This window comes from Salmo salar, chromosome 03 (assembly GCF_965601325.2).
Source record: "Salmo salar chromosome 03, fSalSal1, whole genome shotgun sequence".
Taxonomy (NCBI): domain Eukaryota; kingdom Metazoa; phylum Chordata; class Actinopteri; order Salmoniformes; family Salmonidae; genus Salmo; species Salmo salar.
Window position 1 is genome coordinate 55,112,040 of NC_138293.1, and position 25,114 is coordinate 55,137,153.

The 25,114-nt window shown below is 41.0% G+C and overlaps 2 protein-coding genes across 2 annotated transcripts in view; both read right to left on the reverse strand.

Moving 5' to 3' along the window:
• Positions 1 to 466: 466 nt before the first annotated feature.
• pih1d1 (PIH1 domain containing 1) lies at positions 467 to 17,463 on the reverse strand. Its single transcript, XM_014192751.3, has 11 exons — positions 17,354 to 17,463; positions 14,285 to 14,373; positions 8,590 to 8,650; positions 8,282 to 8,470; positions 2,478 to 2,539; positions 2,321 to 2,402; positions 2,079 to 2,175; positions 1,814 to 1,846; positions 1,599 to 1,677; positions 679 to 822; positions 467 to 565 (listed from the first exon to the last, which is right to left on the reverse strand). Exons 2-11 carry the CDS (start codon positions 14,363 to 14,365, stop codon positions 530 to 532), a joined length of 864 nt encoding a protein of 287 aa, XP_014048226.1. The 5' UTR covers positions 14,366 to 14,373; positions 17,354 to 17,463; the 3' UTR covers positions 467 to 529.
• A 4,677-nt stretch (positions 17,464 to 22,140) lies between these two features.
• The window catches only part of LOC106600943 (uncharacterized), a 54,055-nt gene continuing 51,081 nt past the window's right edge, over positions 22,141 to 25,114 (reverse strand). Inside the window, exons 9-14 of the mRNA XM_082973599.1 lie at positions 25,009 to 25,050; positions 24,794 to 24,886; positions 24,589 to 24,612; positions 23,043 to 23,152; positions 22,898 to 22,957; positions 22,141 to 22,780 (exon numbers count right to left, since the gene is read on the reverse strand). Of these exons, the coding sequence (XP_082829725.1) occupies positions 22,751 to 22,780; positions 22,898 to 22,957; positions 23,043 to 23,152; positions 24,589 to 24,612; positions 24,794 to 24,886; positions 25,009 to 25,050 (359 nt within the window). The 3' untranslated portion in view covers positions 22,141 to 22,750. The remainder of the gene's footprint in view (positions 22,781 to 22,897; positions 22,958 to 23,042; positions 23,153 to 24,588; positions 24,613 to 24,793; positions 24,887 to 25,008; positions 25,051 to 25,114) is intronic.

Below are 25,114 nucleotides of genomic sequence, written 5' to 3' on the forward strand. Positions count from 1 at the left end.
TTTGGGAGAAAGACAACCGCCTACTGGGATTAAGAGAACGAGGGAATGACCTCACTGAACAAAAGGGGCAGGTGGCGAGAGAGAGAGACAGAGATATACAGAGAACGAAAGCAGAGAGAGAGAAAGGGGAGACAAAAGAGGGATGGATGAGAGGAGCATACCAGGGCCAGAAATAAATGGCCAGAAATAGGTGGGATGAGTATTCTCTTCCATCCCTTTCCACGAATAGGGTCTTCCGTTCATAGAGAGACTCTGGGAAACAAGTAGTAAAAAAAGCAAAACCCATACTAAAGAGACAGTTAAATGGGGTATTGTTGGGATACATGTCGACTAACTGCAAGAGTGTTTGAAAGATTGTTATGGCAGGTATGATAATGACAATGCATGGCTAATGTTTAGTGTGATAACTCCTCGTATCTCAAAGATGCACTGAAGTGATATGAACATAAGCACTCTTAGACCGTGATAAAAATAACAGTTTTATTTTCATATACAACAAAAACGGATAAATATCTGACTTTCAGCTTCTTCATGAAGACACCACCGGCATCGTCACCGTGAGAATCTGGGGCGAGAGAAAGGGGAGGCGGAGAGAGGAGAACAAAGAGTGTCAATATCAGACACCGTGTGTCAGTGAATAGCTGTACTGTGTTTTAGAATGTGCGTGTGTGTGTGTACCTGCGTGTTGGTGTTGTACTGTGCTACGCTGCCCTCCTGGTCAATGAAGAACGGTATGAAACAGTCCAGATGAAAGAGGGAGGGACGGGCATTCAGGACAAGCCTGTCCTCCCCAAGGTCCAGAACGAGGGAGAGAGAGGAGGCCTGGGAAGAGAAGGGAGGGAGTGAAGGAGAGAGGACAAGGGAAACGTTGCTGGCTTACGTATTAATGTCATAACAAGCTAACCAAGTTAACCAGTAAAAAAAAAAACTCTGGGTCCTATTAAAATCACTGCCACGTATGTTGATTGGATAATTATTTGAAAAAAGGTGTGTTGGTGCTGGGCTGGAACAAACCCCAGCACCTCCTGTGGGTCCCCAGGACCAGCTAAGAATACTGACATAGAGTATAGGCAGGGAGTGAGGAAGCAGTTTAACACATTGAGAATATGGAATTAAGAATGGGTTTACAATAGTATATAGATTATAGATCTAGGGGTGAGGAAACGGTTTGAGTATAAGTGGTGAAGGATGGGTTTAGGGCCTAGTATATAGGGCAGGGGTGTCGAAACTGTTTAAATGATAATGATATGGCTTGCGAGGGGGTATAATCCGGCCCCCGGGTTAAATAAAAAACAAACTCAATATACTTTAAAAATGACTAAATAATGGACCTACATTCACAGAGTTTCTCGACTGTGTCCAGCTCGCTAATAATCACTAAATAGTCAGAGAGCATCGAAAATTCCCCAAAAAACAATGGATAGAGGACTATTCTTTGCAAATTTTGACGGTGAAGAAATAACCGATTTTTAGTGCGGCCCTCCGAATGCAGCCCCTGGGGTAAAATGACTGACACCCCTGCTATAGGGGAAGGGGAAGAGGTTAAACACAGAGTATAGGGGGAGTGGGATGTGTTTAGGACTGGGCTTGTGTCTCACCACTCCGGGCAGCTGTATCTCTGCTATCAGAAACTCTGGATCACCTACAGGGGGCTCCACCAGCAGACAGAACTCTGGCCTGGAGATGGATGGAGAGAAGAGACGAGAGGGAGAGAGGTGGGTTAGCGCAAGAGTGAGAAAGAAGGAGAAAATGAATATGTTCCAGTTTGGTATGTGACAATCAAATCCACAGCGGACAACTCAGACAGACCTACCGTTTGGCTGGTTCTGGCGCTGTGCGAGTATCCCTGTGGAGAGAGAGAGCGAGAGAGAGAAACAGATTGAAGGGGGAGGGAGGGGGGGAGGGAGTGAGAGGAGATTGAACTCTTCCACATACAGACTGTAGTTAACTCTACACCACCCTCTAGTGGTGAATTACTGATAAAAGAAGTGAGTTTGTGTGGTGTGTGTGAGAGAGAGTGAGGGTACAAGAGAAAAAAGAGAGAGCAAGAAAGAAAGAAAGAGCAAGCAAAAACATACGTGGGGTCTATTTCCTGAATCACAGGTTTGCTCTTGGTGCGAATATTCTGTTCGTTCACAGAGCCCAGAAACTTCCTGTTCTTCAGAACCTTCCAGTCTGGGAGGGAAGGAGAGAAAAACACATGAAACAGAGGAGCAGAACACACAGAACATGGGTCTGATTAATGCTCACTCACTCACAAAACAAAAAAACAAATCCACATTGAAGCTTACACGCACAGTGAAGATACAGGCATACATACCTCGGCTGAGCTCCAAGTTGTATTTGTTCTCCAGCCCCTCTAATGACACAGCGATCAGAAACTGCTGGAATAGAGGATCCTTCTACAAACACACAGACAGGAGTTACACACACACCCCCGCATGCACACGCACACGCACACGCACACACACACACACCTGGCATTTCTGGAAGAACTCTTCACTGATGACCACGTCGTAGGCTGTGCAGCCTTGGGAGTCTGTGGGGACAGGACAGAACCAAGTCACTATTTCTCGAGTCACAAGCAAGTCTTGAGGTCCAAGTCTCAAGTCGAGTCCCAAGTAGAACAGGTAGTCTCTCGAGTCAAGCCCAAGTCATGCATTCTATGAGTTAGTCAAGTCACAAGTTTTTCCAAGTCAAGCAAATAAATGATCTATACATGCAATGACTGAAAATCTTTGATTAGCCAATGTAATTGTAAAATAGGGACCTTGTAGCAGCGGTAGGGGAATGAAATCAGCAGAAGGTAAGGCAGGTTGACGTGCTAAGAGGGTATATTATTTACAGGTCTTGGTGATCCAGTGGTAAAAACGCCATATCATACAAGATATACAACTCGATTGACCAAATATACCCGGTCAAAAAAGATTGCTTCTGTATCAGGCGTGACCTGTCCTATCTGAACGGACACAGGTAGAGGGCAAGACCGCACAGCCTCCCCTTGAGAAACCAAATCGAATCTGTCTAACAGGAGCTCAAACAGGTACAGTGCCTTCAGAAATTATTCACACCCCTTGCCTTTTTCTACATTTTGTTGTGCTACAAGGTGGGATTAAAATGGATTTAACTGTAATTTTTTGTCAATGATGTACACACAAAAAAATAGATAGATATGTATCTATCTTGATTACATAAGTAGTCAACCCCCAAGTCAATATATGTTACAATCACCTTTGGCAGCGATTACAGCTTTGAGTCTTTCTGGGTAAGTCGCTAAGAGCTTTGCACACCTGGATTATACAATATTTGCACATTATTCTTTTAAAGATTCTTCAAGCTCTGTCAAGTTGGTTGTTGATCATTGCTAGACAGCCATTTTCAAGTCTTGCTATAGATTTTCAAGCCGATTTAATTCAAAATGTTAATTAGGCCACTCAGGAACATTTTTATTCATAAAAACAACCCAATTCCTTGCCGATGACAAGCATACCCATAACATGATGCAGCCACCACCATGCTTGAAAATATGGAGAGTGGTACTCAGTGATGTGTTTTGTTGGATTTGCCCCAAACAACACTTTGCATTCAGGATATAAAGTTCATGTCTTTGCCACATTTTTTTCAGTTTCACATTAGTGCATTATTGCAAACAGGATGCATGTTTTGAATTTTTTTAAAAAATTCTGTACAGGCTTCCTTCTGTTCACTGTCATTTAGATTAGTATTGTGGAGTAACTACAATGTTGTTGATCCATCCTCAGTTTTCCCCCCACCACCGCCAATAAACTCTAACTGTTTAAAAAAGTTACCATTGGGAACCTTACATATAATTCTGTATGGGGTACAGAGACGAGGTAGTCATTCAAAAAATCATGTTAAACACTATTGCACGCATATAACTTATTATGTCCATATAACTTATTTTGTGACTTGTTAAGGACATTTTTACTACTGAACATATTTCGGAATGCCTTAACAAAGGTGTTGAATACTTATTGACTCAATATATTTCAGCTTTCCATTTTTAATTAATTTGTAAAAACATAATTCTACTTTGACATTATAGGGTATTGTGTGTAGGCCCCAGTCAAAGGTTGTTTGCACAATGAAGCAAGTCCCCATCAAGGATTTGCTTGTATTTGGCTCCATTCATTGTTCCCTCTATCCTTACCAGTCTCCCAGTCCCTGCCGCTGAAAAGCATCCCCATAGAATGATGCTGCCACCACCATGCTTCACGGTAGGGATGGTGTTAGATGGGTGATGAGCTGTGCCTGGTCTTCTCCAGACGTTCGCATTCAAGACTAAATGTTCGATTTGTCTCATCAGACCACATAATCTTATGCCTTACGCTCTGAGTCTTTCACGTGCCTTTTTGCAAACTCCAGTTGTGCTGTCATGTGCCTTCTTCTCAGGAGTGGCTTCTGTCTGGCCACTCTCCCAAAAACGCCAAATTGGTGAAGTGCTGTAGAGACTGTTGCCCTTTTGGCAGGTTCTCCCATCTCAGCCAATGAACTCTGTAGGAGTGGTCATTGGGTTCTTGTTCACCTCCCTGACCAAGATCCTTCTTGCCCGGTTGCTCAGTAACAATAAATAAAAACATGTTTTCACTTTGTCATTATGTGTAGATGGGTGATACACAACATCTATTTAATCAATTTTGAATTCAGGATGTATCACAAGAAAATGTGGAATAAGTCAAGGGGTTTGAATATGTATAACAAACGGGTACTTTTTCCACCACCGAACATTTCAACAAGAGAACACGCGCTCTCCACTGGTGGGAGTTTGGAGAGCGGAAATGGAGAGACGCTCCTACGGCAATTTTGACATACCAAAAGACCAGTAGGACCTATGATAGTAGGCCTAATTGTTGCTTGATGCGCCATTGCTGGTGAGCTTGCTAAGTAAACAGTTATTATTCTTGATCAAACTATTTTTGGGAGTGCATATTACTTTATTATGGCAATCCTCTCTCCCTACAATTTGACGTTTGCGCCGCACCCGATCCTATAGCTGTGCAGCAAATCAGCAATCTGTTCGCTAGCTCACTGTGTTGATTGACAGTTTGCTGATCCAATCAAAGGGTCATATGTGGGTTTCACTAGCCAATCTGTTGAAAGTTTTTTCGCAAGGGAGATGCTGCTGCTACTGTCTCTGGCTGTGTGGAGAGTAATTCGTGGAGACACTGTGCTGCAAAATACGTGACAAAACCAGGCCAGATAATTACAAGTCATCAGTCTCAAGTCAAAGATGAGTCCCGAGTCTTGAGGCTCCAAGTCCAAGTCTCAAATTATTTTATATCAAGTCGAGTCTCAAGTCATCAAATGTATGACCCAAGTCCAAGTCATGTGACTCAAGTCCACAACTCTAACATAAACCAGGTTTCTATCAAACCACTTCATGCAGATGAATTACCTGACGCATGAAAAAAGTCACGACATTGCTGATTGAAACAGGAAATGCAGGTACAATTTTATAAATGTCAACAAACTATTTGTTGGTTCGATACGGTGCGATCTTTGTCTGTAAAATGAATTATGTGAGAAATGGCAGTGGAAACGCACCTATGTGCAAATTAGGCCTGACCCCATTTAGTCGACTGTTGGTCGACCAAGATTTTTTTAGTCTAGCAGTCACAAATAGATTTTTTTTTTTCATGGCACACGAAACACCTGTCTGATTCACGCCTCAATTTCTGTTGATGCATTCAATATATTATTATTACAGTTGTTTACCACTCTCATTGTTGAAGTGGGCACGTTGTTTGCAGAGCTATACTTGTGAGAAACAAGTTTTGGTTTATTTCACTCCATTTACGAATTTTGTCAATTGATTGTCTTTTGTTTGGTGTGCTCCTGTCAATGTCGAGTAAGGACACACACCTGATTATGCATATAGAAGTAGGCCTAGGCTACCTGGCCTGCGCGCAAATGTAGGCCTATAAATGTGCCCATTTGGGGATGTCTAATAGTATTAGAATATATTGAGAATGACAATAGTTCCTTAATGTATTTGAATCGCTCTCCCTTTCGATAACCATTCGTAATGAAAGCGGAAAAAGTAATGCTCTGATCCAGTGGAAACGTCTTAAAATACCTGATATCGCTTGCCCAGAAACCCAGAGGGCCCCAGAATATTTTATACAATGTTGTAAGTTTGCTAGGGCGAGCTTAGGGCCGGATCCATTTGATATTTGATCATTTTTTTATATTAAGTTCGTTGCAGACAGACCATGCATAGCCAATTAGATTTCTAGGATATTTATTTTTAAAATGAGGATATTCTCTACCTGCAGGATGCAATGTTTTTAATTTGTTGGCTTTATGTAGGCTATTTTTATATAGTTGCCAATTGCAATAGAAGTTACTTTTAGATTTGTATCATTTTCATTTAGATAGAATTCAGATTATCAATCATTAACCACATGACAATTTTAAAAAAAGGAAACTGAAAAAGGAAAATCATAACTGGCACCCAAATGGAAAAAGATTGCCAACCCCTGGTTGCCTATTACCAGCAACTTAAGGAGCATAAAGCAGAATCTGCGAAGACCAGCAGCAGTGGGGTGGGGGGTAGGGTCGGTATTTAATCAAACAGTGTGCTTAAAGCATCAGACAAGCTCAGTACATACCGTATTGGTGAAAAATACACCTTTTAAGATTTCAACCAAACAATTGGTCGAAAGAACAGACAGCTCTCGGTCGACCAAGATATTTTTTTAGTCGTGGACAGCCCTACCGCAAATATTTATATGGCATATATCATTATTGATATAACCATCATATCAAAGTAAATTTGGAAGTGACGTGATGATATGTTGTGTGGTCCTCCCACTGCGACTCAGGAAAACATGCAGTTTATTAGGCTACACATTAAATAAGTTATAATAAATATAGAGGGGTCTTATTCTGGTGACATGATGATTGATGCTTGGCTGCCGTTTGACAAAAAAAATATAATCTCACTCTTATCCATAATGATCTCATCATGTAGGTAGACTACCCATGCCAGGACCAGAATGGGCATAACGGTGTATATAATGCAACAGTTTTTGTGACAAAACCATCAGTAGAGTTGAAAACGCAATGGAAACCGATTTAACTTGGATTTTTTATTAGGTACATGAGAATTTACATGCAAAAGTTCTTACATGCACCATGACATCACGCACAGCCTTTTATCCGCAATAAGTCAGTTCAGAGCCTGAAACTAACTTTTTGGTCCACCAGCCACAGATTTTTTACTAGCCAAAATATTTGACATAAAAAAAATATGAAAATGCTTTGTAATGTTTCTAAAACAATAAATGTGTTACTAGTTAAAAGTGGTATATTGCTCAATTTCATTACATTTTTTGTGACCCGATGAGGCAAACATTTTCAGCTGCCCCTTCAAGGGCAGAAGGTTACCGTGGCTATGTGGGGCACTCGAGCAGCTCTAGTCATCAATGACAGTGTGCCTGTGAGATTCTGACTAGTAGCAGTTTAAGTCAATTCAAAACTTGGAAAACAACCCAAGTAATGTATTATTGGACAAAGTCTAACTTTAGTAGACTTTCAAGTAAATTAGACCAACTTTTATGCCTGTGCACAGCGCTTCTAAGAATTAATCTTCAGCACCATATTCCTCACACCAGTCCAGTCTTAAATCCAAGAGGGGCAGTGTACGAGTACACACGTCGAGAGAAGCGTAGAGAATCAGCGCATGTCTACAACTGACACTTAGTTCCTTCAGAAAGTATTCATACTCCTTGGCTTATTCTAAATTTTTTTGTGTTACAGCCTGAATTCAAAATGGATTAAATATTTTTTTGTTCTCACCCATCTACACACAATACACTATAATGACTAAGAGAAAACATGTTTTTAGATATTTTTTCTAATTTGTTGAAAATGAAATACAGAAATATCTGCACCCCCCCGCACCCCTACTTCCGCTGTCTCTGGCTACAGTTATGCTATGCCTTTTGCAATCCCTTTAGCTTTGCTAGCTAGCTGGCTAGCTACAGAGGTTAGCTGGCTAGCTAGCTCCATTAGTTAGCTACTGCTATCAAAATTGTGTAATTAGCAATTTTCGCCTATTCCATCGTTTGCAGAATGCATACTGGCATTTGAATATATCATGGGAAAAGTGAATCCAGACACAATGTGGACCAGGTAGACACATGTACTGTAAATGTAGGTGTGGACGAACAATGTGTTCGGAACTCCATGATCAGAATAGAAAAAACTGCATTAACTGTCAAGTCAAGACATCCTCAGAAAGTAGCTGTTCACTCACTGTTGTCCACCTCTGTGTGGGCCTCTCCGATGCTCATGGGTACTCTGTATCCTGTGGGGTCTTCTGATTCGAGGAGCTCCACTAGTGCCTCCCTGGAGAGGGGGGGCGGGGGCGGGACGGCAGCAGACTGACAGATGTTGACAAATACCTTCCGTTTATCAGGCAGGGTGAAAGTCTTCACACACAGACCTACGGATTCAACAAACACACAGCTGTTGTTTACGTGTGTGTGTGTGTGTGTGTGTGTGTGTGTGTGTGTGTGTGTGTGTGTGTGTGTGTGTGTGTGTGTGTGTCAAAGGGAGACTGACCAGGCTGTGGCCGAATGACTCTAGAATCACGAGGATTTTCACTTTGCATTTTTCCCATTGTCTAAAAGAGAAAGAGAGAGAGTAAGATGAGCGAGAGAGAAAAAGAGAGAGAAGCAAATGGATTCAATGCCAGGCACATTCTCAGTACAGATTTACAGCAGCTCTTAGCTTTGCGTTGCAGAGGCAGTTGCAGTCAGGTCCATAATTTGGATTTGCATCAAATTTGTGCAGATGGCTTAGCAGAAATGGTATTAGAATAGGAATGTTAATCTTTTCTTGCACACATAACCAGATGATGCCGTGTACCATTTTGCGCAATGGCGCTGTAGGTCTGATCAGGGCTTAAGGGTGAGGATAAATAGATTAGAGGTCGACCGATTAATCGGAATGGCCGATTTCAAGTTTTCATAACAATCGGTAATCGGTATTTTTGGCGATTGTTTTTATTTTTTATTTTTTTATATAAATATTTTTTAACTAAGCAAGTCAGTTAAGAACACATTCTTATTTTCAATGACGGCCTAGGCACGGTGGATTAACTGCCTTGTTCAGGGGCAGAACGGCAGATTTTTACCTTGTCAGCTTGGGGATGCAACCTTACGGTTAACTAGTCCAACGCTCTAACCACCTGCTTTACATTGCACTCCACGAGGAGCCTGCCTGTTACGCGAATGCAGTAAGATGCCAAGGTAAGTTGCTAGCTAGCATTAAACTTATCTTATAAAAACAATCAATCAATCAATCATAATCACTACTACACATGGTTGATGATATTACTAGTTTATCTAGCCTGTCCTGCGTTGCATATAATCGATGCGGTGCGCATTCGCGAAAAAGGTCTGTCGTTGCTCCAACTTGTACCTAAACATCAATGTCTTTCTTAAAATCAATACACAAGTATACACAAGTATCAATACACAAGTATACACAAGTATAGATTTTTAAACCAGCATCTTTAGTTAATATTGCCTGCTAACATGAATTTCTTTTAACTAGGGAAAATGTGTCACCTCTGCAACAGAGTCAGGGTATATGCAGCAGTTTGGGCCGCCTGGCTCGTTGCGAACTGTGAAGACTATTTCTTCCTAACAAAGACAGCCGACTTCGCCAAATGGGGGATGATATAACAAAACCACATTTGCGAAAAAAGCACAATCGTTGCAAGACTGTACCTAACCATAAACATCAATGCCTTTCTTAAAATCAATACACAGAAGTATATATTTTTAAACCTGCATATTTAGCTAAAAGAAATCCAGGTTAGCAGGCAATATTAACCAGGTGAAATTGTCACTTCTCTTCCGTTCATTGCACGCAGAGTCAGGGTATATGCAACAGTTTGGGCCGCCTGGCTCGTTGTGAACTAATTTGCCAGAATTCTACGTAATTATGACATAACATTGAAGGTTGTGCAACGTAACAGGAACATTTAGACTTATGGATGCCACCTGTTAGATAAAATACGGAACGTTCCGTATTTCACTGAAAGAATAAACGTGATAGTTTCCAGATTCGACCATATTAATGACCTAAGGCTCGTGTTTCTGTGTGTTATTATGTTATAATTAAGTCTATGATTTGATAGAGCAGTCTGACTGAGCGATGGTAGGCAGCAGCAGGCTTGTAAGCATTCATTCAAAATAGCACTTTCGTGCGTTTTTCCAGAAGCCCTTTGTAATGCATTCGCCGCTCTGTTTATGACTTCAAGCCTATCAACTCCCAAGATTAGGCTGGTGTAACCGATATGAAATGGCTAGCTAGTTAGCCGGGTGCGCGCTAATTGCGTTTCAAACGTCACTCGCTCTGAGACTTGGAGTAGTTGTTTCCCTTGCTCTACATGGGTAACGCTGCATCGAGGGTGGCTGTTGTCGATGTATTCCTGGTTCGAGCCCAGGTAGGAGCGAGGAGAGGGACGGAAGCTATACTGTTACACTGGCAATACTAAAGTGCCTATAAGAACATTCAATAGTCAAAGGTATATGAAATACAAATCGTATAGAGAGAAATAGTCCTATAATACCTATAATAACTACAACCTAAAACTTCTTACCTGGGAATATTGAAGACTCATCTTAAAAGGAACCACCAGCTTTCATATGTTCTCATGTTCTGAGCAAGGAACTTAAACGTTAGCTTTCTTACATGGCACATAATGCACTTTTACTTTCTTCTCCAACACTTTGTTTTTGCATTATTTCAACCAAATTGAACATGTTTCATTATTTATTTGAGGCTAAATTGATTTTATTGATGTATTGTATTAAGTTAAAATAAGTGTTCATTCAGTATTGTTGTAATTGTCATTATTACAAATAAATAAATACATGTAAAAAAGGTTAGAAAAAAAAAAAATAATAATAAATCGGCCTTTTTGGGACTCCAATAATCGTTATCGGTGCTGAAAAAAAAAAATCATAACCGGGCGACCTCTAAAATAGATGCATGCAGGGATAAATGTTTACACAGTTGACTTTTGAACAGAAAATTGGATTGACTTTTGAACTGAAAATTGGATTGGGACCAGGATTATGTGCCAGGGGTGTGTATGATGCTAAAATTACAAACTGATCGTTTTTCTCATTTCAAGAGCTACAGCTCAATTACAAAATCTTCATCCTTCCTACGCTCATGGTTGAAGAACAATTGGAATGGCCACAAATGCATTTAAATTAGGCCCTTATATCCAGCTTCATTGAGAGCCAAAGCCAAAGTCATGATCTTGATAGAAGCTGTCAAAACAACATCACAAATGGCTGACAATAGGTAAGACTACTCACTTAGCTACATTATGTGGATTTACTTTAACACATGGCAATATATACAGTGCCATCAGAAAGTATTCACATCCCTTGACTTTTTCCAAATTTTAAAGTAATCAAAAGCTGAAATGTCTTGAGTCAATAAGTATTTCATCCTTTGTTATGGCAAGCCTAAATAAGTGCAATAGTGTTTAACATGACTACCTCATATCTGTACCCCACACACAATTATCTGTAAGGTCCCTCAGTTGAGCAGTGCATTTCAAACAGAGATTCAATCCAATGCCTAGCAAAGAAGGGCACCTATTGGTAGATGGGTAAAAACAAGAAAAAAACAGAAAAATTCATTGAATATTCCTTTGAGCATCGTGAAGTTATTAATTACACTTTGGAAGGTGTATCACTACAAAGATACAGGCATCCTTTCTAACTTAGTTGCCGGAGAGGAAAGAAACCACTCTGGGATTTCACCATGAGGCCAATGGTGACTATAAAACAGTTACAGAGTTGAATGTCTGTGATAGGAGACAACTGGGGATGGATCAACAACGTTGTAGTTACTCCACAATACTAACCTAAACGACAATGAAAAGAAGGAAGCCTGTACAGAATAAAAATGTGTTATGGGTATGCTTGTCATCGGCAAGGACTATGGAGGTTTTTTTTAAGATAAAAAGAAACTGAATAGAGCTAAGCACAGGCTAAATCCTAGAGGAAAACCTTCAGTCTGCTTTCCAACAGAATTCACCTTTCAGCAGGACAATTTATTTTTTATTTTTATTAAAATAACCTAAAACACAAGGACAAATATACACTGGAGTTGCTTACCAAGATGACATTGAATGTTCCTGAGTGGCCTGGTTAGGTTTGAATTAAATCTATGGAAAGACTTAAATGGCTGTCTAGCAATGATCAACAACCAACTTCACAGAGCTTGAAGAATTTTTTAAGACTAATGTGCAAATATTGTACAATCCAGGTGTGCGTCGCTCTTAAAAGACTTACCCAGAAATACTCAATGCTGTAATCGCTGCTGAAGGTGATTCAAACGTGTATTGACTCAGAGGGTTGAATACTTACAGTTGAAGTTGAAAGTTTACATACACCTTAGCCAAATACATTTAAACTCAGTTTTTCACAATCCCTGACATTTAATTCTAGTAAAAATTCCCTGTCTTAGGTCAGTTAGGATCACCACTTTATTTAAAAAATGTGAAATGTCAAAATAATAGTAGAGAGAATGATTTATTTCAGCTTTTATTTCTTTCATCACATTCCCAGTGGGTCAAAAGTTAACATACACTCAATTAGTATTTGGTAGCATTGCCTTTAAATTGTTTAACTTGGGTCAAAGTTTTTGGTAGCCTTCCACAAGCTTCCCACAATAAGTTGTGTCAATTTTGGCCCATTCCTCCTGACAGAGCTGGTGTAACTGAGTCAGGTATGTAGGCATCCTTGCTCGCACACACTTTTTCAGTTCTAACCCACAAATATTCTATAGGATTGAGGTCAGGGCATTGTGATGGCCACTCCAATACCTTGACTTTGTTGTCCTTAAGCCATTTTGACACAACTTTGGAAGTATGCTTGGGGTCATTTTCCATTTGGAAGACCCATTTGCTACCAAGCTTTAACTTCCTGACTGATGTATTGAGATGTTGCTTCAATATATCCACATCATTTCCCTTCCTCATGATGCCATCTAGTTTGTGAAGTGCACCAGTCTGTCCTGGTGTTCTTCGGCTTGCAAGCCTCCCCCTTTCTCCTCCAAACATGGTCATTATGGCCAAACAGTTCTATTTTTGTTTCATCAGACCACAGGACATTTCTCCAAAAAATACAATCTTTGTCCCCAGGTGCAGTTGCAAACCGTAGTCTGGCTTTTTTTAATGGCGGTTTTGGAGCAGTTGCTTCTTCCTTGCTGAGCGGCCTTTCAGGTTATGTCGATATAGGACTCGTTTTACTGTGGATATAGATACTTTTGTATCTGTTTCCTCCAGCATCTTCACAAGATCCTTTGCTGTTGTTCTGGGATTGATTTGCACTTTTTGCACCAAAGTACGTTAATCTCTAGGAGACAGAACGGGTCTTCTTCCTGAGCGGTATGACGGCTGTGTGGTCCCATGGCGTTTATACTTGCGTACTATTGTTTGTACAGACAAATGTGATACCTTCAGGCGTTTGGAAATTGCTCCCAAGGATGAACCAGACTTGTGGAGGTCTACAATTTTTTTTCTGAGGTCTTGGCTGATTTCTTTTGTTTTTCCCATGATGTCAAGCAAAGACGCACTGAGTTTGAAGGTAGGCCTTGAAATACATTCGCAGGTACACCTCCAATTGACTCAAATTATGTCAATTAGCCTATCAGAAGCTTCTAAAGCCATGACATCATTTTCATGAATTTTCCAAGCTGTTTAAAGGCACAGTCAACTTAGTGTCTGTAAACTTCTGACCCACTGGAATTTAAAGTGAAATAATCGGTCTGTAAACAATTGTTGGAAAAATTACTTGTGTCATGCACAAAGTAGATGTCCTAACTGACTTGACAAAACTATAGTTGGTTATCAAGAAACTGGTGGAGTGGTTGAACAACGAGTTTTAATGACTCCAACATACGTGTACGTGTACGTAAACTTCCGACTTCAACTGTGTGTGTGTGTGTGTGTGTATATATATATATATATATATTTTAAATAAATGTCAGAATTTTTCTTCCACTTTGACAGAGTATTTTGTGTACATCGTTGACAAAAAAATGACAATTAAACATTTGAATCCTATTTTGTAACACAACAAAATGTGCACTGTAGGCCAGAGTCACATATGACTCTGGGCATACCCAATGTGTATGCCCACTTGGCAGCAATTGGATGTCAATGGTGTTCATCTTTAATAAAGTACACACTTCAAATTTCATTTAACACATTCCTCCATACCTGTAGCAAAAGCTGTTGGTAGAGCTCCTCCTGCTGCTGCAGTTCCATTTCCGAGCTCAGGAGAGACGAATCTGCCTCCATCTTCTGGTCTACGAAAGAAAGAGTGAGAGATTAATGTGGAAGAATCTTCACCAGATCCCAAAGGCTACTTCTTAGGTCCAAACACTGATACTAGAAGATACGGCATTATATGTTCTCTCTACTATCACATGGCAAGCAGTACTGGAACACCAAGTCTGGGACCAAAAGGCTCCTGAACAGCCCCCCCCTTCCAAAAGCCATAAGACTGCTGAACAGTTAATTAAACGGAAACCCGGACGTTCTGCTCTTCACCCCCTACCTACATGTACATAGTACTTCAATTAATCACCTTACCAAAACTACAAGCACAAATTACCTCAATCAATCACCCCAACTACCTCGTACCCCAGTACACTGACTCGGAACCGGTGTACAGTGGGGGAAAAAAGTATTTGATCCCCTGCTGATTTTGTACGTTTGCCCACTGACAAAGAAAGGATCAGTCTATAATTTTACTGGTAGGTTTATTTGAACAGTGAGAGACAGAATAACAACAAAAATATCCAGAAAAACGCATGTCAGAAATGTTATAAATTGATTAGCATTTTAATGAGGGAAATAAGTATTTGACTCCCTCTCAATCAGAAAGATTTCTGGCTCCCAGGTGTCTTTTATACAGGTAACAAGCTGAGATTTGGAGCACACTCTTAAAGGGAGTGCTCCTAACCGCAGCTTGTTTCATGTAAAAAAGACACCTGTCCACAGAAGCAATCAATCAATCAGATTCCAAACTCTCCACCATGGCCAAGACCAAAGAGCTCTCCAAGGATGTCACGGACAAGATTGTAGACCTACACAAGGCTGGAATGGGCTACAAGACCATCACCAAGCAGCTTGGTGAGACGGTAACAACATTTGGTGCGATTATTCGCAAATGGAAGAAACACTAAAGAACTGTCAATATCCCTCGGCCTGGGGCTCCATGCAAGATCTCACCTCGTGGAGTTGCAATGATCATGAGAACGGTGAGGAATCAACCCAGAACGACACGGGAGGATCTTGTCAATGATCTCAAGGCAGCTGGGACCACAGTCACCAAGAAAACAATTGGTAACACACCACGCCGTGAAGGACTGAAATCCTGCAGCGCCCGCAAGGTCCCTCTGCTCAAGAATACATATACATGCCCGTCTGAAGTTTGCCAATGAACATCTGAATGATTCAGAGGACAACTGGTGAAAGTGTTGTGGTCAGATGAGACCAAAATGGAGCTCTTTGACATCAACTCAACTCGCCGTGTTTGGAGGACGAGGAATGCTGCCTATGACCCCAAGAACACCATCTCCACCGTCAAACATGGAGGTGGAAACATTATGCTTTGGGGGTATTTTTCTGCTAAGGGAACAGGACAACTTCACCGCATCAAAGGACGGGGCCATGTACCGTCAAATCTTGGGTGAGAACCTCCTTCCCTCAGCCAGGGCATTGAAAATGGGTCGTGGATGGGTATTCCAGCATGACAATGACCCAAAACACACGGCCAAGGCAACAAAGGAGTGGCTCAAGAAGAAGCACATTAAGGTCCAGGAGTGGCCTAGCCAGTCTCCAGACCTTAATCCCATAGAAAATCTGTGGAGGGAGCTGAAGGTTCGAGTTGCCAAACATCAGCCTCGAAACCTTAATGACTTGGACAAGATCTGCAAAGAAGAGTGGGACAAAATCCCTCCTGAGATGTGTGCAAACCTGGTGGCCAACTACAAGAAACGTCTGACCTCTGTGATTGCCAACACGGGTTTTGCCACCAAGTACTAAGTCATGTTTTGCAGAGGGGTCAAATACTTATTTGCCTCATTAAAATGCAAATTATTTTATAACATTTTTTACATGCATTTTTCTGGATTTTTTTGTTCAAATAAACCTACTATTAAAATTATAGACTGATAATTTCTTTGTAAGTGGGCAAACGTACAAAATCAGCAGGGGATCAAATACTTTTTCCCCCCACTGTATATAACCTGTATATAGCCTTCACTGGAACTAAGGGACCTATCAGCCAATCAGCACTCAGAGCTCAAACCACTCACTTTATAATAAGGGTGTGTGGTATATTGCCAATATACCACCCAGTTTATATGGCCAATATACCACTGCTAAGGGCTGTTCCAATACACGAATCAACGCGGAGTGCCTGGATACAGCTCTTAGCCGTGGTATATTGGCAATAAACCACAAACACCCGAGGTGCCTTATTGCTGTAATAAACTGGTTACCAACGCAATTACTATAGAGCAGTAAAAATACATGTTTTGTCATACCCAGTCTGATATATCACAGCTTTCAGCTAATCAGCATTCAGGGCTCGAACCACCCAGTTTATGATTCAGAATCCATTGTTTTGAATTATAAATGACCCAACCGAAACAGGGTGGGCGGTTTGTCACCTTTGACTCCTCGCTCAAAAAGTTTTTGTCATGAGTTCATTTGAATTGGAAGACTCTGAAGCTTTACCATACATGAATTAGACCAATTAATCCACTTATGGAAACACGTCTATAAATCTCATTATAAACTGGGTGGTTCGAGCCCTGGGTATGACAAAACTGCTCTAATTACGTTGGTAACCAGTTTATAATAACATTAAACGAACCTCTGGGGTTTGTGGTACATTGCAAATATACCTGGGCTAAGAGCTGTGTCCAGGCACTCCGCGTTGCGTTGTGATTATGAACAGTCTTTGGCAGTGGTATATTGGCCATATACCACACCCACTCGGGCCTTGTTGCTCAAATATTTGTGTGCGTGCACAGTCTTTTCAGAAATTGCGCGAGCAGATAACTGTAACATTTACTCAACCGTTCTAAATGAGGACCACAGGAGAGCGTTGCTAGGGACAAGTTAGCAATGTACGTTAGCTAGCTAGCCCAGCTAGCATTAGCTAGCTATGTAACAGCTGTCGAACAACAAGTATTTAAACGTCAGTATATACACGTGTGTGAACACTAAGAAATGCATTCGGGTTGGTTAGTTTTCAATGAGGATAACGCTTACCTTATTTCACGTCCTGCTTGATTTCAGCAACTAGCTACAACTTCTTCTTCGGTGGGGGCTTATGGGCGGTTGGCATCCAACGTTATGGTGCATTACCGCCACCTACTGTACTGGAGTGTGGGCCAGAGACAGGGACAAACTAAATCCTACCTGTCGCCCCGTTGCTCTTAAAAAATATAACAAAAATATTTTAGAATATATCTAATGACGTTCTCCTCAATATATTCTAAACTAATTTCCTGTATCCCCTTCTCTCATACAAGATCTCAGACTCTCTCTTTCCCTCTGTTGTCCCGTGTGGCTCAGTTGGAAGAGCATGGTGTTTGCAATGCCAGGGTTGTGGGTTTGATTCCCGCGGGGGACCAGTACGGAGAAAAAAAATGTATGAAATGTATGCATTCACTACTGTAAGTCGCTCTGGATAAGAGTGTCTGCTAAATGACTAAAATGTAAATGTAAAATGTACTGCCCACACTGTAGAAATACATGCTCCACGGTCTCTCTTTCCTGGCAATAATCACACTTGGATGCTTTCCTATCACATTTAAGGACTTATTCAAATGGCTGTGCCCACCCTTAAACTTCTGTCCGATCCTCCCCTCCCCGACTTTCCTCTGTACTTGAAATAAATGCCTGCCCTTAGTATCCCGGAAGTTTAGCGTTACATCATGATTGAGATTTAAAGGCAATGTTCCCACATTAGCGGAGACTACATTCACGGTAAATATTGTATATGTCGACTCAATCTGAAATTACCTTAACATTTCTATTGTGCAATCTGTAACGCTTCAGTGATACAGATTGAATAGAGCTGCGAGGACAACTGCTGGGAGAAGAGAAGCAAATACAGGGAGTGAAGATTTAATGGATAAACGGACATATAACAAAACAAGAACAGCGTCTGGACGGGGGAACAAAACATTAATGCGGACGCAGGGAATAAACTGAGGAAGTGACAGATATAGGGGAGGTAATCAATAAAGTAATAGAGTCCAAGTGAGTCCAATGAAGCGCTGATGCGCGTAACGATGGTGACAGGTGTGCGTAATAATGGACCGCATTGTGCCCTCGAGCGCCAGAGAGGGGGAGCGGGAGCAGGCATGACAAGAGCCCTTCGTCTGTGAAATCTTACCCTGTAAGCAGACTATGGACAAGGTATGACAGCAATCAGTCCTTTGTTTTTGTTTACTTAGACACTGTTTCAAATGCTAATTTTGTAACATTTGTTGCACAAATCCAATGCAAGTCAATGGGAACAACATTAGCATTTTCAAGCTTCATATCCAAATCATCTTCCTAAAGTATATCAAAATGAATTTTGTCGCTCTTACTTGGAGATGATTTGGACATGAAGAACGAAGATGCTTATGTTGTTCACATTTGTGCCAGAAATGCTAAAAAGCCAGGTAAATAAAATCAAAGCAATGACTGCTTACAGGGTAAAGAAACCAATATGTCCCTTTGTAAAATGTTGCACTATCCCTTTAATGAGATGGATTAGGGGTAAGGTCCTGCAATAGACTAGTGTCCTGTCCAGGAGGTGGTCTACTTGTACATCAAGCTGATTTACACTATATAATCTGGAGATTGCGCAGGAGCCTATGGGCCATTTTGGCTTGGACAAGCCCTACTTAATTACTTTACTTAACTATGGTTAGTTCTCTATATAGATCCTGCAACTACCACCCACCCATTCACATAATTGTTTTAGGGCTGGACACAAATTAAGCCTAGTATTTTCCATTAAAATGCTTTTTAGTCTAGGACTAGGCTTTGTCTGTGTCCGGGAAGCTGGCTCTTAATGTTTTGTATATTCCATATACAGTTGAAGTCGGAAGTTAACACACACCTTAGCCAAATACATTTAAACTCAGTTTCACAATTCCTGACATTTAATCTTAGTAAAAATGATTCCCTGTTTTAGGTCAGTTAGGATCACCACTTTATTTTAAGAATGTGAATGTCAGAATAGTAGTAGAGAGAATGATTTATTTCAGGTTTTATGTCATCACATTCCCAGTGGTTCAGAAGTTTACATACACTCAATTAGTACTTGGTAGCATTGCCTTTAAATTGTTGAACTTGGGTCAAACGTTTTGGGAAGCCTTCCACAAGCGTCCCACAATAAGTTGGGTGAATTTTGGCCCATTCCTCCTGACAGAGCTGGTGTAACTGAGTCAGGTTTGTAGGCCTCCTTGCTTGCACACGCTTTTTCAGATCTGCCCACAAATTTTCTATAGGATTGAGGTCAGGGCTTTGTGATGGCCACTCCAATATCTTGACTTTGTTGTCCTTAAGCCATTTTTCCACAACTTTGGAAGTATGCTTGGTCATTGTCCATTTGGAAGACCCATTTGCAACCAAGCGTTAACTTCCTGACTGATGTATTGAGATATTGCTTCAATATATATACACATCATTTTCCTACCTCATGATGCCATCTATTTTGTGAAGTGCACCAGTCCCTCCTGCAGCAAAGTACCCCCACAACATGATGCTGCCACCCCCGTGCTTCACGGTTGGGACAGTGTTTTTCGACTTGCAAGCCTCCCCCTTTTTCCTCCAAACATAACAATGGTCATTATGGCCAAACAGTTCTATTTTTGTCATCTGATCAGAGGACATTTCTCCAAAAAGTACGATCTTTGTCACCATGCGCAGTTGCAAACCGTAGTCTGGCTTCTTTAAGGCGGTTTGGAGCAGTGGCTTCTTCCTTGCTGAGCGGCCTTTCAGGTTACGTTGATATAGGACTTGTTTTACTGTGGATATAGATACTTTTGTACCCGTTTCCTTCAGCATCTTCACAAGGTCCTTTGCTGTTGTTCTGGGATTGATTTGCACTTTTCACACCAAAGTACGTTAATCTCTGTACCTGTGATTTTCCCATGATGTTAAGCAAAGAGACACTGCGTTGAAGGTAGGCCTTTAAATACATCCCCAGGTACACCTCCAATTGACTCAAATGATGTCAATTAGCCTATCAGAAGCTTCTAAAGCCATGACATAATTTTCTGGAATTTTCCAAGCTGTTTAAAGTCACAGTCAACTTAGTGCATGTAAACTTCTGACCCACTGGAATTGTGATACAGTGAATTATTGTCACGTCCTGACCTTAGTAAGCTGTTATTTTCTATGGTAGAGTAGGTCAGGGTGTGACAGGGGGGTTTATTCTATGTGTTCTATTTCTATGTTCTTAGGTTCTAGTTTTTGTATTTCTATGTTGGTTTGTTTGGGATGGTCTCCAATTAGAGGCAGCTGGTCCTCGTTGTCTCTAATTGGAGATCATACTTAAGTAGGGGTTTTTCTTCCTGGGTTTTGTGGGTGATTATTTTTTGAGTAGTGTTAGTTTCTCCTCTGCGTCAGGGTTTGTTTTGTTTATTCATTTTATTTATGTATTGCAAAGTTTCACAGATTAAATAAAATGTGGAACGACACACACGCTGCACCTTGGTCCTCTCATTCCTACGACAGCCGTGACAATTAGAAGTGAAATAATCTGTCTGTAAACAATTGTTGCAAAAATGACTTGTGTCATGCACAAAGTAGACAAACTAACTTGCCAAAAATATAGGTTGTTAACAAGATATTTGTGGAGTGGTTGAAAAACGAGTTTTAATGACTCCAACCTAAGTGTATGTAAACTTCAACTCTAGGTTGTAAGTCTGTCATATAGTGGAAATACATTAATTGAACTATTATTATCTATCTTTTCCCCATTACCCACAAACACAATAAATGTTGCACTTTGCGCTCCACACTTTCTTGAGTCAGAAAGAACACAGTTCAACCAAATTTGAATAGCACAGTTAGAGCAAGACATAGTTACTTGGTTGTAATACTATGTTGGCTTTGTCAAATGATTTTGACTTTGGCTCTCAAATGAAGCTAGAGATTGAGGACAAACGGTAAATGTTTTTGTGGCCATTCCATTTGATCTTTAACTTTGAGCAAAGGAAGGGAGGAGTGAATGTATGATTGAGGCAACAATGACTTGAATTGTTGTTTGCTTGTAGTTGTTTGTGTGGTTGAGGATGTTTGAGCTTTTTCATTTGTTCAAATGTTACTGTACCATATGATGTTGTAAAAAAAAATCTAATAAAACGTTTGTTTTGATGCCAGATTTTTTTTCTAATTAAAAGTCCACAGATTTCTTGATTCACTTGAGATGGACATTGGTGATTTGGGAACATTACCAGTTTGAGAGCTTTTAACGTTTGACCTTAGATAGGAAAGCTGTAGCTCCTGAAATGAGCAAGAAAATCTGATGAGAATTGTGGGGAATAATCTTATCATCAAGCACATACCCCTGGCCTAAATCATCAAGCACATAATCCTGTTCGCAATCGAATTTACAGTTCAAAAGTCAATCTACATTTTCAGTTCAAAAGTCCAGTGTTGACTCCAATGTTTCCCACAGTTGTCACAAGTTGGCTGGATGTCCTTTGTGTGGTGTACCATTCTTGATATACACGGGAAACTGTTAAGCATGAAAAACTCAGCAGCATTGCAGTTCTTGTCACACTCAAACCGGTGCACCAATCTTGCCCATTCACCCTCTGAATGGCACACATACACAATCCAAGTCTCAATTTGTCTCAAGGATTAAGCATCCTTCTTTAACCTGTCTCCTCCCCTTCATAGTTCTGATGTCTTCACTATTAACCTACAATGTAGAAAATAGTAAAAATAAAGAAAAAAAATTGAATTAGTAGGTGTGTCCAAAATTTGACTGGTACTCTAAATATATACACACTTTGTACATAAAATGGTCTTCTTTCATCTTTTTTTCTAAACTGATTTTACTCCTTTGATATTTTTCTTTCACTCTGCGTCATAAAATCCCCTTCCATCAAGTAACACAGCCACATCATCCAAACACAGTCAGGAATGGATGCAGGTTTTGTTCGTAAAGTACTGTACTTCAGCAAAGTACAGTAATACTCAATATCGGATCATCTTAGTTCTAATGTACGCCCCTAAAGGGTTCATCTTGTTGTTCATCTCACTGTTTTCTTCCCATTCACGTGAACATATTATCTTTGGGCTGAACGGACAGCTGAAGGCAGGGGGTGACATTCAAGACCACAGTGTTCCCTTAATCCAAGTCTTGTTTTTAGAGACTCTTGACAGACGGACATTTATTAGTTCTCCCATTCTCCTCATTAAAACACAAGGAGGGGAGCTTTTATTCATGTCTGCAACAGTAACTCCAGAATGGCAGTGGCAGGAGAAGAAGAGTTGTGGCCTCAGCCCAGGAAGTGTGAAGCGTGTGTGAGAGAGGGAGAGGCAGGACTCCTTTTCTTTGGCTCAGGATATATATTTGTCCGTTGTTGTCTGGTAAAGCTTGGGGAAAATGGTGGCAGACGGAAGAGAGATGGATTATTCCTCTGAACGGGGTTAGTACTGCAGAGAACCTCCGTTGTCGTTCTGAGAGAGAGAGAGTGACAGAGAGAGACTTTGTTGACTACATGCAAATCCAAACGCTCTTGGGTTCGATTGAATAGTGCTCTAAGTCATCGATCCGTAGCATTCTGAGAATATTACCTGCATCAGATGATGTACCTCTACTTCGTTCAATACTGTCAGTTCAGACATTGCAGGAGACTGAAAAATACAAGAAGCACTTTAGCCACAGAAAGCACACACTCATGCACGCGCACACACACACACACACACACACCACACTTACCACGCCCTCATGCTGGCGTCTCCCCCGGGTCCGCAAGATGACAACACCCAAGAGGAGGACATTAGCTATCAGAGAGATAGCTAACAACGTACTGACTGATATGACCTTCCCTAGGAGAGAGCAATGAGGAGAGAGATGAGTATACAGTATCTATCTATCTATTTATAGTATCTTAGTATGTACAGTGCATTCGGAAAATATTCAGACCCTTTGCTATGAGACTCGTAATTGAGCTCCGGTGCATCCTGTTTCCATTGATCATCCTTGAGATGTTTATGCAACTTGATTGGAGTCCACCTGCGGTAAATTCAATTGATTGGACATAATTTGGAAAGGTGTGTGTGTGTATATATAGACCGGTGTGTCTATAAGGTCCCACAGTTGACAGTGTATGTCAGAGCAAAAGCCATGCGGTCGAAGGAATTGTCCGTAGAGCTCTGAGACAGGATTGTGTCGAGGCATAGATCTGGGGAAGGGTGCCAAAACATTTCTGCATCATTGAAGGTGCCCAAGAACACAGTTGCCTCCATCATTCTTAAATGGAAGAAGTTTGGAACCACCAAGACTCTTCCTAGAGCTGGCCGCTTGGCCAAAATGAGCGATCGGGGGAGAAGGGCCTTGGTCAGCGAGGTGACCAAGAACCCGATGGTCATTCTGACAGAGCTCCAGGGTTCCTCGGTGGAGATGGGAGAACCTTCCAGATGGACAACCATCTCTGCAGCACTCCACCTATCAGGCCTTTATGGTAGATTGGCCAGACGGAAGCCACTCCTCAGCTAATGGCACATGACAGCCTGCTTGGAGTTTGCCAAAAGGCACCTAAAGACTCTCAGACCATGAGAAACATGATTCTCTGGTCTGATGAAACCAAGATTCAACTCTTTGGCCTGAATGCATCACATCTGGAGGAAACCTGGCACCATCCCCACAGCATCATGCTGCGGGGATGGTTTTCAGCGACCGGGACTGGGAGACTAGTCAGGATCGAGGGAAAGATGAACGGAGCAAAGTACAGAGAGATCCTTGATGAAAACCTGCTCCCGGTGTTCAGGACCTCAGACTGGGGCGAAGGACCTGAACCTGATCAAACATCACCGGAGAGACCTGAAAATAGCTGTGCAGCGACGCTCCCCATCCAACCTGACAGAGCTTGAGAGGATCTGCAGAGAAGAATGGGAGAAACTCCCCAAATACAGGTGTGCCAAGCTTGTAACGTTATACCCAAGAAGACACAAGGCTGTAATCTCTGCCAAAAGTGCTTCAACAAAGTACTGAGTAAAGGGTCTGAATACTTTCTGAATGCACTGTACCTACTGTACCTTAGTATCCATCTACAGTATCTATCTACAGTATCTATCTACAGTACCTTCGTATCTATCTACAGTATCTTAGTATATATCTATAGTATCTACAGTATCTCTCGTTAGAACTATACTATATATATATGAGGGGGTGTATATGGGGGGGGGGGGGGGGTGTTCGATGAGCAGGTGTCCACATACTTTTGGTAATGTAGCGTATCTATAAACAAGGCTAAAACACTTACTTTGTAATCGCTGCTCTTGTGACTCTAGAAAAAAAGGAAAGCAATAATATAATGTCATAATGCGCCACATTATTCATTTGGATTCAAAATCTGAGAAGAGATAAGCGGAGGTTTTAACTTGGCTGGCACAATGTCAGACATTCTTCACACTAACTGAGCTCTAATAATCATTAAAGGATTAAGGAAACATTGCAAAGTGTCCTACCCATGTCGCTGTTTGATATTGTTAACGATGTTAATGATGATGGTGGTGGTGGTGGTGTTGATGATGACGCTTTGGGCAGGATCGATGATGTTTCTAAAACAAATGTCAGAAAAAATATCGACTTTCACCTAAAATATTATTTGATCAAGATTTTGAATTCAGATTTTGAATAAAAATGTACATCATTGTATGACAAAATAGAGAGAGATGCTTACTGTAATTTATGGTGGGTAACGTGGTTGTATTTGTTGGAGTTTCTGTATTTAAAAAGATGTAAAGAAAAAGGTTTGTATACTGAAGAAAAATAAAACGCAACATGCA